Source organism: Mchenga conophoros, linkage group LG6 (genome assembly GCF_057382185.1).
Source record: "Mchenga conophoros isolate Kocher_MC1m ecotype Shallow Benthic linkage group LG6, M_conophoros_male_GT1.1, whole genome shotgun sequence".
NCBI lineage: Eukaryota > Metazoa > Chordata > Actinopteri > Cichliformes > Cichlidae > Mchenga > Mchenga conophoros.
In genome coordinates, this window is record NC_140531.1 from 42,700,529 (window position 1) to 42,713,905 (window position 13,377).

Genomic DNA, 13,377 nt, shown 5'->3' on the forward strand with positions numbered 1-13,377 from the left:
GCTTGTTAGTGTCGGTAATCGTGGTTGTAGGTATCGTCCGTAGTGCTGCATTAACATCATCTAGCAGACCTTCTGAGGGTACTTCACGTAGTCTTGGTAACCGGCTACGGGGTATCCAGGTTTCAAGCTTGGCCATTATCCTATTTTTCAGGTCAGTTCCTCTCGCACTCAACGATCCTTCTCCTATCGCACTTGGGGCTATGTACCCAATCTCGGGTGGGGGTGATGATATCTCCCCCCTGACCTGGCGTCCTGACTCCTCCTTGCCGTAGCATTTGTGTTGTACCTCGTCAATCTCTAGCTGTGATAGCAGTCCCTTCTTTCGAATGTTGGAACACTGAGCTACTAGTTGTTTCGCCGTCATTGTGGATGTTGGGTATCGAAGAATCCATAGGTCCCTCATCCTATACATGTAGCCCCTTCCGCCAGGGTTACTTGCGTAGTAGCATTCCAACATCGCCCTGTTTTCGTCTCTTGCCCACCGATGCATTATCTTTAGAGAAAATCACTCAACCTTTTAGGTTTCTCTGTAACTCTGTAACTGAGAGGTGGGGCCTCAGACCCGTATACATTTGCATTCATTATAGTGCTGACCAGTGACTGTAGGAACACAGTCATTGCTTTGGAGAGTAGAAAAGCGATTTCCCCCTTTTTTGGTAAAAAAAAAAAATCCTGGAAATGACCTTAATGTGAGAAACAGAAATACATTTATTAATTAATAATCAATAAACAGCTTTGTTTAACCAAAGTAATTTTACAAAAACTATCCATCCATCCATCCATCCATCCATCTTCATCCGCTTTATCCGAGGCCGGGTCGCAGGGGCAGCAGCCTAAGCAGAGAAGCCCAGACCGCCCTCTCCCCAGCCACCTCCTCCAGCTTATCCGGGGGAACACCAAGGCGTTCCCAGGCCAGCTGAGAGATATAATCTCTCCAGCGTGTCCTGGGTCTGCCCCGGAGCCTCCTCCCGGTGGGACATGCCCGGAACACCTCACCCAGGAGGCGCCCAGGAGGCATCCTTGTCAGATGCCTGAACCACCTCAGCTGGCTCCTTTCGATGTGAAGGAGCAGCGGCTCTACTCTGAGCCCCTCCCGGATGGCCGAACTTCTCACCCTATCTCTAAGGGAGAGGCCAGCCACCCTTCGGAGGAAGCTCATTTCTGCCGCTTGTATCCGCGATCTCGTTCTTTTGGTCACTACCCACAGCTCGTGGCCATAGGTGAGGGTAGGGACGTAGATCGACCGGTAAATTGAGAGCTTCGCTTTTACTAAAAAAAAAAAAGAAAAAAAAAAAAGGGGTATTTATTATTTTCAAGGGGTATTTATTATTTTCTTCTTTTTTTTTTTTTTTTTTTTTTTTTTTTTGGGTTGTATGGAAGCCCCAAACGCAATTTCATTGTTCTTGACAATGACAATAAATAAATAAATACTAAATACTAAATACACTCAGCTCCCTCTTCACCATGACGGACCGGTGCAGCGTCCGCATCACTGCAGCTGCAGCCCCAATCCGTCTGTCGATCTCCGGCTCCCTTCTCCCATCACTCGCGAACAAGACCCCGAGATACTTGAACTCCTCCACTTGGGGCAGGAACTTGTTATGCTGCAATAGACGTAGGCTGCCAGGTGATTCCCATGATGCACTGGGTGTTTCTTCTTCACTCACTATGTGTTAATAGACCTGTCTGCACTGAATCATACCTGTTATTAATCTCTGTCTTCCTTCTCTCACCCTAACCAATCACAGCAGATGGCCCCGCCCCTCCCTGAGCCTGGTTCTGTCGGAGGTTTCTTCCTGTTAAAAGGGAGTTTTTCCTTCCCACTGTTGCCAAAGTGCTTGCTCATAGGGGGTCATATGATTGTTGGGTTTTTCTCTGTATCTGTTATTGTAGGGTCTACCTTACAGCATAAAGCGCCTTGAGGCGACTGTTGTTGTGATTTGGTGCTTTATAAATAAAATTGAATTGAATTGTATATTTGTGTTGTTTTCCAGTTGTTATGTGCCAGTGTGTAAGTGAATTACACATAATTCCTTGTGTTTGTCTCTAGGTTGTCAGGCTGTCTAATCACAGAGGAAGGCTGCACTTCCTTGTCCTCTACTCTGAGGTCCCACCCCTCACACTTGAGAGAGCTAGACCTGAGCTACAATCATCCAGGAGATTCAGGAATTAAGCTTTTGTCTGCTGTACTGGAGGAGCCAAGCTGCCGACTGGACACTCTCAGGTGTGACCCACAGATGACATTCGTTCGTGCTAGACAGATAACCAGCTATAATATAGATGAAAATGAGCGTTGAACCCCCAGTTTGCTTCATCTATAAATAGATTGGTCAACACAAAGGAGTATTTTACACAAAGATTTGCCAAAATCAGATGCGCTACATTACCCAGAGTATTCACTCGTCTACCTTCACACACACACATAACAGCTTCAATTCTGTTGGAAAGGCTTCCCACAAGTGTGTTTGTGGGGATTTTTGACCATTTCTCTAGAAGTGCATTTGTTAAGTCAGACACTAGTGTTGGCTCATAGTCTCTGCTCTAATTACTCCCAAAGATGTTCTTTCAGGTTGAGGTCAAGACTCTGTGCAGGCCACGTCTTTGTGGACCTTGGTTTGTGCTCTGGTATTCAGTCATGTAGGAACTGAAAGGAGCCATGCCCAAACTACCTCTGTGATCAGCCTTAGCCTAAAAAATTTAGTGAGGTTTAATCACCAGAGAATGTGGCATAAAAAGAGGTGGAGCCAAAACTGTGCGCTATACAGGGAGTGCAGAATTATTAGGCAAGTTGTATTTTTGAGGAATAATTTTATTATTGAACAACAACCATGTTCTCAATGAACCCAAAAAACTCATTAATATCAAAGCTGAATGTTTGTGGAAGTAGTTTTTAGTTTGTTTTTAGTTTGAGCTATTTTAGGGGGATATCTGTGTGTGCAGGTGACTATTACTGTGCATAATTATTAGGCAACTTAACAAAAAACAAATATATACCCATTTCAATTATTGATTTTTACCAGTGAAACCAATATAACATCTCCACATTCACAAATATACATTTCTGACATTCAAAAACAAAACAAAAACAAATCAGCGACCAATATAGCCACCTTTCTTTGCAAGGACACTCAAAAGCCTGCCATCCATGGATTCTGTCAGTGTTTTGATCTGTTCACCATCAACATTGCGTGCAGCAGCAACCACAGCCTCCCAGACACTGTTCAGAGAGGTGTACTGTTTTCCCTCCTTGTAAATCTCACATTTGATGATGGACCACAGGTTCTCAATGGGGTTCAGATCAGGTGAACAAGGAGGCCATGTCATTAGTTTTTCTTCTTTTATACCCTTTCTTGCCAGCCACGCTGTGGAGTACTTGGACGCGTGTGATGGAGCATTGTCCTGCATGAAAATCATGTTTTTCTTGAAGGATGCAGACTTCTTCCTGTACCACTGCTTGAAGAAGGTGTCTTCCAGAAACTGGCAGTAGGACTGGGAGTTGAGCTTGACTCCATCCTCAACCCGAAAAGGCCCCACAAGCTCATCTTTGATGATACCAGCCCAAACCAGTACTCCACCTCCACCTTGCTGGCGTCTGAGTCGGACTGGAGCTCTCTGCCCTTTACCAATCCAGCCACGGGCCCATCCATCTGGCCCATCAAGACTCACTCTCATTTCATCAGTCCATAAAACCTTAGAAAAACCAGTCTTGAGATGTTTCTTGGCCCAGTCTTGACGTTTCAGCTTGTGTGTCTTGTTCAGTGGTGGTCGTCTTTCAGCCTTTCTTACCTTGGCCATGTCTCTGAGTATTGCACACCTTGTGCTTTTGGGCACTCCAGTGATGTTGCAGCTCTGAAATATGGCCAAACTGGTGGCAAGTGGCATCTTGGCAGCTGCACGCTTGACTTTTCTCAGTTCATGGGCAGTTATTTTGCGCCTTGGTTTTTCCACACGCTTCTTGCGACCCTGTTGACTATTTTGAATGAAACGCTTGATTGTTCGATGATCACGCTTCAGAAGCTTTGCAATTTTGAGACTGCTGCATCCCTCTGCAAGATATCTCACTATTTTTGACTTTTCTGAGCCTGTCAAGTCCTTCTTTTGACCCATTTTGCCAAAGGAAAGGATGTTGCCTAATAATTCTGCACTCCCTGTAGTCAGTGGTAAAAGTGTTTTCTACTAAATTAGTTAGTAACTGCTTTTTCATACTTCATCACCAGTATTGAGACTAATGCATTATTAAGTAACGCGTTACAGTAACTACGTTATTATTGTGGTAACGAGCACTAAAAAATCAGAAACGCGTTAATCGTTACTGGGATTTAGATAGGCTCGTTAGTCGTTACTTCGTGCGGTGGCAATCGCGGAGCTTCCACAGATTCAGTAACATTAGCAAGTGGTGGAGGCCAGCAGGTGGATGAGGTAAAGGGGAGGCAGGAGGAGGAGGAGTGATGGCAAAGCAGCTGGTTAAACGTATTGCACTCAGACATTCTCATAGAGGCTAATCTGTAAGTGCTTCTCAGCCTGCACCTGCTCAACATTTGCATTCCCCACTCCATCATTTCCAGAAAAGGGAAGAGTGCTCGACAGCCTCTCCTGAGTGCTGACGTGCTAAAGCTGTTATTTGACATTAAGAAAAAGACTGCATGTCCCCAAGTGTTGCCTGTGGGAGTGGAAACAGTAGCAATATATTTTTTTTAGCTTCATGATGAGTTTTCTGAGTGTTTTTAATGATTTTGTTTCTTCATCCAGGCTGGAACATTGTGGAAAGCAGAGACTGAAACCCAGACTGAAGAAGTGTGAGTGTTTGTTCACTTTGATCATACTGGAAAAAAAAACTGTCAGTTCCTCCATCCATCTTCTTCTTCTTCTTCTGCGGTGTGATTGCAGCGGTCAGCAGCCTAAGCAGAGGAGTCCAGACACCACTTTCTACCTCCTAATCAGGCCCCATCTTATCTTAATGACCTTGTAGTACCATATCACCCTATTAGAGCGCTTCGCTCTCGCTCTGCAGGCCTACTTGTTGTTCCTAGAGTATTTAAAAGTAGAATGGGAGGCAGAGCCTTCAGTTTTCAGGCCCCTCTTCTGTGGAACCAGCTTCCAGTTTGGATTCAGGAGACAGACACTATCTCTACTTTCAAGATTAGGTTTCAAACTTTCCTTTTTGGTAAAGCATATAGTTAGGGCTGGACCAGGTGACCCTGAATCCTCCCTTAGTTATTCTGCAATAGACGTAGGCTGCCGGGGATTCCCATGATGCACTGGGTGTTTCTTCTTCACTCACTATGTGTTAACAGACCTCTCTGCATTGAATCATATCTGTTATTAATCTCTGTCTCTCTTCCACAGCATGTCTTTATCCTGTCTTCCTTCTCTCACCCCAACCAATCACAGCAGATGGCCCCGCCCCTCCCCGAGCCTGGTTCTGTCGGAGGTTTCTTCCTGTTAAAAGGGAGTTTTTCCTCCCCACTGTCATCAAAGTGCTTGCTCATAGGGGGTCATATGACTGTTGGGTTTTACTCTGTATCTATTATCGTAGGCTCTACTGTACAATATAAAGCGCCTTGAGGCGACTGCTGTTGTGATTTGGTGCTGTATAAAAAATTGAATTGAATCCAGTAGTAACACTTTGGATTTAGGAGGAACGATTTTAATCCTTTTTGTAGAACGCTGGACCAAATCTCTGTCCTCTGTGTTTAGGAGCCATTCAGTCCCTGTGCTACACACCCGAGCTTGGTGTGCATCACTGGAAATGAGTCGGACTCATTTTCACTGGGATTCTGTCCATTGACACCGATGCTGTTCATAATTTCCTGTTAACTGCACGGTCAGGTGGTGGCCCCCAGCTCAAACTGGAGTGGTTCACAGCTGAGTGTGAAGTGGCAAACATACAGATGAGCTGCTGCTCCAGGTTTCACTTGAAGTCTGCTCTACAACCAAATTAATCCAAGTCTGTAGGTGTCCAACAAAACAAAACCACAAATTCAATTTCAATAAAACTTGAAGTTTACCTTAAATTAAATTAAACATTCATTGTCAGGTGAATGGTGGCACAGGAGGCTGTACCTGCGTGAGCTCTGCTTCACCTTCATAACTCCAGCGGCTGAGCTGGAACCTTTTGTTTGTTGTTTTTTGACAAACTCCTAAAATAAACGGAGCTTTCATTGATCATTTATTTCAAGCACATGCGTACATATATACAAGATAGAGCATATATAAAGGAAGGAAAATATTGTCTTCTAGTACATCAGGTGCTCGAAAAGGAGTGGGAAAAGTAATACTCTACACATATTCATAGCTCAGTCATGTAGTTGTGCAGCTTCTTCCTGAGTGTATGTAATGTTTTATACCAGTGATAACTGTTCAAATCATATTAGACGTACACAGAAAACACCTCTTGTAGCTTAATGCTGTTCTCATCCCTGTACAGACTGAAAACCATATCTTTATACATTGATTTAATGTATTATAGTGTAATGTATTGTACTGATTTTATTGCATCTTTTCCATTAGTACCTACGACTCAGTACTTTTGGTCGGCGGGGTTCCAAACGAGCCGAGCAGGTACTAAAATGTGAAATCATTAGACTCTGTGCCACTGATTGGCTGGTCAATAATGTCACTCAATGACTCATGAGAGCGTCTCGTTCACGGAAATAAAACCACAATATCTGAAACCTGACAACAAGGGAAATGGCCCCAAAAACAATGCTGTGATCAACGAGTCTGACGAAAGCCACAGCCTGAGCTTTGACGTCTACCTTTGTTGTAGCGTTCGTGTCGCAAAATAATTACGTCACGGGACGCGCAGACACATCGCTATGACAACAAGCACTTACACTGGGTTGTAATGGAAACCCATGTGTGTTTCGAAGGCAAAAAAAGAAGAACTTTATAATAAATTTGTTAGTTATCTTAGCTAAATTTTATTTCCACAAATGCAAATACAGTAACCAAAAGCCTCATTTTAAACACTACTATAATGATAATCTTACATAAAAATTGATCGGTGGATCACTTAATAAAAAGGCTATAAAAACAATTACTATTTGCACTAATTACAAATTATTTGAATGAATGTAACTTTTTATGTTGCACCCCCTGGATATGTTAATTATGTTCCATACTGTATGCACTGTCTGTATACTGATGCTCAATAAAGTTTTTGGGAAAAAAGGGGAAAACAATTCATCGACTGTGCCTTTTAAATCAAAAGCTGGTGTGTCTTCAGGTAACTGTCAGTTTGACTGAAGATCCAAACGGATTCGCCGGTCAGGTTTTACCTGGTGAACAGTCTCTGCATAAAGCAGCAGGTGAAGCTACCAAGTGACAGATAATAAACTACTGCTGTGTTTTTTCTCCATCAGATTTCTGTGAGCTCACACTGGACACAAACACGGTGAACAGGAATGTCGTGGTGTATTACAACACGGTGATGAAAGGGCTGAGGTGGAAGCAACCATACCGTGATCATCCAGAGAGGTTTGACTGCTGTCAGCTGCTGTGCACAAATGGTCTAACTGGTCGCTGTTACTGGGAGGTCGAGTGGAGAGGAGGGGTTTATGTAGCAGTGAGTTACAAAGGAATCCGAAGGAGAGGAAAGGGTGCCGAATGCTGGTTTGGATGGAATAACCAGTCGTGGAGTATCTTCTGCTCTCCTGTTGATGGTTACTCTGTCTGGCACGACAGGAGAAGAACTGTGCTCTCCTCAGTCCCCTTCTCCTTCATCTTTAACAGAGTAGCAGTATACTTGGACTGGCCTGCAGGCACTCTGTCCTTCTACAAAGTAACCTCTGACTCACTGTTCCACCTCCACACCTTCACCACCACATTCACCGAGCCGGTGTATCCTGGATTTGGGTTCTGGCTTGCCGGTTCCACAGTGTCTCTGTGTTAACTGTGGAATAAAATCTCCTCGTTTCCCCAAACCGGAGATGTTTGACCTGTGGCTGCTGTATAGGCAGATTTCCACGAGCAGTTTGCACATGTTTGTATCACATGTGTTTTACATAGAGTGATATGAGCAGCCAAACAGGTACACGCATGCCTTTAGACCAGGGGTGGGCAATCTCAGTCCACGAGGGCCAGTGTCCCTGCAGGTTTTAGATGTGTCCTCGAACCAACACAGCTGATTTAAATGGCTAAATTAGCTCCTCAACATGTCCTGAAGTTCTCCAGAGGCCTGGTAACGAACTAATCATGTGATTCAGGTGTGTTGACCCAGGGTGAGATCTAAAACCTGCAGGGACACCGGCCCTCGTGGACTGAGAATGCCCACCCCTGCTTTAGACAGTGATTGAAACCAGAGTACAGACAGAACGCCCCCTGGTGTCAGACTACATTTTCTATTTGTATTTACTTCAGGGGTAACCCTAACACCTGGGGCCTGTGCTTCGTACCTCGCTAAGTGAGTTAGCTGGATTAGATTGTTGACGATTTCGCGTGATCCTGGATCGTTCGGTTCCCCGAAGCCTATCCGGGACTTGCTGTCATAGCAACAGAGCCGTAAGCGTAAACCTGCTGGGGAGCAGGCTTACTTTATGTAAACAGGATTAGATCGCGGCCACGCAGGTATGTCCGCGTCATTCATACGAAAGCAACAGCGATATTCCACCACTGTTTCACCATAAATAAATAACATCAATGTAACTAAAGATAATGCAGCACCTGATCCTTTTATTGATGTCATACAGATACATACAGGTCATTCCCTAAAAAAGGGAAATGAACTATTAACATTCTATTACATGTATGTGATTATTACAGATGTAATTCATATTTCAGAGTAGTAATTGTAAATTACTTCGTGTAATCAAGATGAGAGACCACGGCTATAAAAGCGAAGGTGGATTTGGGAAGCCTGTCGCAGCCATGTCCTGTCCGTATACGCGACCAACCCATTGCGGAAGGTGCAAGATTGATAAGGAGAGTTTCCAGAATTCAGCGTATATTGCGGGACAGACAGGATCCTTTAGCTCAGCGCGACAGTGTGCTCATAGAGAGATATCGATTTTCCCGTGAGGGTATTATTTACTTAACCAACTTGTTGACGAGGGGGTGCAGGACCACCACCTGTCTTTGTTTTTGCTCTGCCCTTTTCTTGGTTGCTGTTATGAACAAACAAACAGATTATTCCAGGGTCTCTTTCCAAGAGACGACAAGCAATATAAGTGATAAATATTACCATTCTGTAGAATATTCTTATATTTCACTTTTACTTGTTCCCATGTTCTAGTGGGTCCTGTTGTGGCTCTAATGTGAAAGGGGATATAATATAACATATTATAATATAATGTAATATAATATTGGATAATATGGTGTAATATAATAAATCTACCCTACCGCCTACTGGTGTTGGCCAGAGGGGCCGATGGCGCAATATGGCAGCCTGGCTTCTGTCAGTCTGCCCCAGGGCAGCTGTGGCTACAACTGTAGCTGCCTCCACCAGTGTGTGAATGTGAGAGTGAATGAATAGTGGCATTGTAAAGCGCTTTGGGTGCCTTGAAAAGCGCTATATAAATCCAATCCATTATTATTGTTATTATTGGATTACTTACGAGTTTAATTTGTCAGCAACTTCCTGCCAGCCCTCTCTCCTTGCTTTTGCAGCCTTTGCAGTGTTCCCTTGCGTTTTAATTAAACTCTGAAACTCCTGAAATCCCTCACTCAAGAGTTCTTGCTCTGCTGCCGAAAAATACCGAGCGCGCTCCTTCGCCATTTTCGCCAACCAATCAGCGGGTTGCCGATCAATGTTTCTACTATCGATGCGTAGCCCCTTTTACGGCACCCAGTGATGTCACATTCCTGCGTCCAGCTGTACTAATCGTCAACAACAGGTGTGTTCGGGGAACCGGATTAGCGCGCTCACGGTTACCGCGATGATTTGATCTTGGATGTTTCATTTGATCTTGGATGTAGTAAGCGACGTACGAAGCACAGGGCCCTGGTGACCAAACCTGCTTTTTAAGAATATATATTTTAAACTTGTCAGATCCTTTTGGTGGTTAACCTTGAAGGTTTTGTATGAAAGCCAAAAGCAGCACATACGATCTGTAAAAAACAACAACAACAAAATCAATGTAAAGCTAGTTACTTTATCCTTATTAAACACATCGAGCTATGTCTACCATGATATGAATCTAAATATATTTTTCAAATAAATACAAGTTATTTTATATATAAAATTGTGTTTTTTGAGTTTTTCATTGAATAATAAAGATCTTAATGAAGTTCCTGTTGTTGAAGATAAACTGAACATTTAAATAGATTTTATTATATCTTAGAATTCAAAGAACAAAGACACATTTTGGGTGATAATCAGATTTTAGATAAAGTTCCATTAAAGACGATGTGCCAAGTTTTAGCTTGAATTTGAATATGTTCACATCCGTGTTGATTTGTCTTCATCTCTTTCTGAAAGTTTTTCCATCAGTTTGGTCCTAAGCAGTGAAACATAATCAGCTACTGAAGAGGAAACAGCTTTTTGTCCTGACACTCTTTACTGAGGAAGTGTGGCTGGTGAGCGACGATCATGCTTTTCTCCTTCAGCAGCTGCATCATCTGTTCCTGCTCGACCTGCTGATTTAGAAAGTGTCTCACCTGTTTCTTCACCAGAGCTACTTTAGTTAGTATTAAACCCGATTCTTTTATCCCCAGTACTGGACAGAGAAAACCCGACTCAGTGTGGTCAAAGCTCAAAGAATCATCTTTATTCTACATTTCCGGAAAAGGAGAGCTGCAGACACTAGCAAGCATCCACAGGTCTAAAGCATTACAAGCTGAATGGGCGTAATATAGTTCTGTTATACGTCACACATAGTCACACATAGTTTCGATCAAAACGACTCTGCCTAGTTTCACTTTTCTGTCTGCATCGCTTCCTGTTCTCTGCACAAAGCAGAGCTTCCTGTCTTAGACAGTACTCTGTGACCTTTCACACACCTTATAACTCAAAGTGGCGTTTTGTACACTGGCCTCTATAAAACAATATAAACAGAAAATAAGCACTATTTATTTCGTAACATTAGTTGACTCAATGAAACCATCCTCCTGCTCTCTGGTCGATTCTCAGAATGTTGTCATCCACCCACTTAAAGAAAACCCCAGCTTGACCTTTCTCTTCATGGGAATTACAGACCAATGTCAAAATTGTGATTTATTGCTAACATGTTAGAAAAGGTTGTAGCTATGCAGGTTACAGCTGTCCTGGATAAACACAGTGTACTTGACAAACCTCAGTCTGGTTTTCATGGAGCTCATTCTACTGAAACTGCACTTCTTGAAGCATCCAGTGACATTTAGTTGCAAAGCGTTGCAGGAGAGTGTTGGGTTCTGAGTGCAGTACAGACACAGGTCCTTGCACTCTTCTCTCAGCTATGGTGTGCCTAAAGGTCCTGTACTGGGGCCCTTATTGTTTCCATTATACCTTCTCCCACTACATTTTAATTAGCTTTAAGGGTATTTCTGTGAAGGTTTTCAGTCATCCAGGTCATCATGATCTAAGGAGCTTGGAAAGAAAAGCGTCTGGACTTCTTTAAGTTGCTTGAAGACGTTTAGCGTACACCCCCATATGGAAAAGAAATCGTAAAAACTTATATGTGATTACTCATGAAAGTGGCCACTTTCTCATTACTTTCATATATTGTTTTAGTAAGTATCCAAAACATACAAGTTTCATTATATAATTTTTCAAGGGAGCTTATATCTGTTTTCACTCTTACAGTAAATGCTTTTCATACAAGTTTCACACAAGACAGATACAAACTTTATAAGATTTATATATATCTTTTCCATATGGGCCACATTGAACAGTGCAGCGAGGAATGCCCAGACCTCTACATCGGAGAGACCAAACAGCCACTTCACAAGCGCATGGGACAACACAGAAGAGCCACCTCCACAGGACAAGACTCAGCAGTCCATCTGCATCTAAAGGTCAAAGGTCACTCTTTGAGGATGCCAATGTTCACATTTTGGACAGAGAGGACAGATGGTTTGAAAGAGGAGTGAAAGAAGCATCTATGTCCACTGTGAGCGACCATCTTTGAACAGAGGCGGGGTTTATGACACCAACTCTCTGCCATCTATAATCCAGTTTTGAGATCCTCCCCAGACGCCTTAACGCCCACTCACATCCTGGGCCATCTGACCTCAGGACATCACATGATAAGGTGGGGCCAGGTTTCACAACGAGCTCACCCGAAACTCTGGCTGATTGGGACCCACACCCAGTTTCACACCTTGGCTCAGGTGATTAGGTGGAGGATCATCAGGAGGTCTTCATAAAAAGGTGGATGGCTGAGCTGAGTGAAGCTGACCCCCCACCCACTTGAAACGTAAAGACAAATAGGCGGAGCGGTTAGTGCTACGTTTGTGCAGGTAAAATGAGCGTTTGTGCTGCTACGGTTTTTGAGATATTAAACATTATCTTATAGGTCTTTCAAAGGTCACCATCCCCCCAGAGTGCTCCAAAACGGGCCAAAATGGTCGACTTTTTCAGTGCTACGTTTGTGCAGGTTTGTGCAGGTACAATGAGCGTTTGTGCTGCTATGATATGAGATATTCTGTTATGGTGTTACTGCTGAAAAATGTCTTTTTCAAATGACCTTTTGCTTTGTGTGTTCACTTGTTCAATAAAGCTTTGTTAATAAACAACGACTCTTATTGTATTTAATCAGCTAAATTTGTAATGAGTGTAGTTTTTTTAACTTCAATTTCTTTACTTCAATCACTTTTCGTTCATAAAACCATGATGCAAATGCTTGAGGGGTTTTTTTAGAGTGGATTAAAAAAACTTTATTGAAAACTACATTTGAACATTTTACACTCCCGTGAACAGTTTTTGAGCAGCTGCGCGCTCCCGCGGACGGTAATCACTTTCTGCCCGACGATCACTTTCTAGCACAAAACTGGAGCTCAGGGGGAAAAACAATCGCATGAGTGCTGCTGTTTGACTGAGGAAGAACAAAGTAGTCATGGTAAGCCAATCACATGACCACTTTAAGATGACAAAGCAACAAGGTGACATATACCAGTTTATAAATTGTGTTGATAGGCCACGTAAGACCAGCAAGCACTCTCTGCTTATGAGCAAAAAAAAAAAAGTAAAAAATAAAACAACCATTTTGTGTTGGTGGAAAAATGCACCATGTCGACCAATCAAAAAGGTTATATGGCAACATGACATTTGGTTGTTTAGGAAGAGGGAGAAGTTTTAGGAGTGACGGCGAGAGAGAAAGAGAGCGAGAGCTGTCACAATGTGGCTGTGTGCAGCCAGGATGAGGCAGGAATGAAATCAAAATTCACAGCTTTATTGCTGGAGAGCAAAACCATACAAACTAAACTGGGAAACTATAAACTAGTACACAGAGAAACACACGG

The 13,377-nt window shown here is 43.1% G+C and overlaps 1 protein-coding gene across 3 annotated transcripts in view; it reads left to right on the forward strand.

Moving 5' to 3' along the window:
- LOC146573391 (NLR family CARD domain-containing protein 3-like) overlaps window positions 1-10,131 on the forward strand; it is a 22,181-nt gene extending 12,050 nt beyond the window's left edge. For 2 of the 3 annotated variants that reach the window (XM_085278209.1, XM_085278210.1), the window contains 3 exons: window positions 2,051-2,224; window positions 4,750-4,796; window positions 7,365-10,131. In XM_085278209.1, the coding sequence (XP_085134335.1) occupies window positions 2,051-2,224; window positions 4,750-4,796; window positions 7,365-7,894 (751 nt within the window). In that variant the 3' untranslated portion in view covers window positions 7,895-10,131. Of the gene's footprint in view, window positions 1-2,050; window positions 2,225-4,749; window positions 4,797-5,346 lie in introns of all 3 variants that reach the window. The other variant, XM_085278211.1, reaches the window with a different exon arrangement.
- Window positions 10,132-13,377: the final 3,246 nt, after the last annotated feature.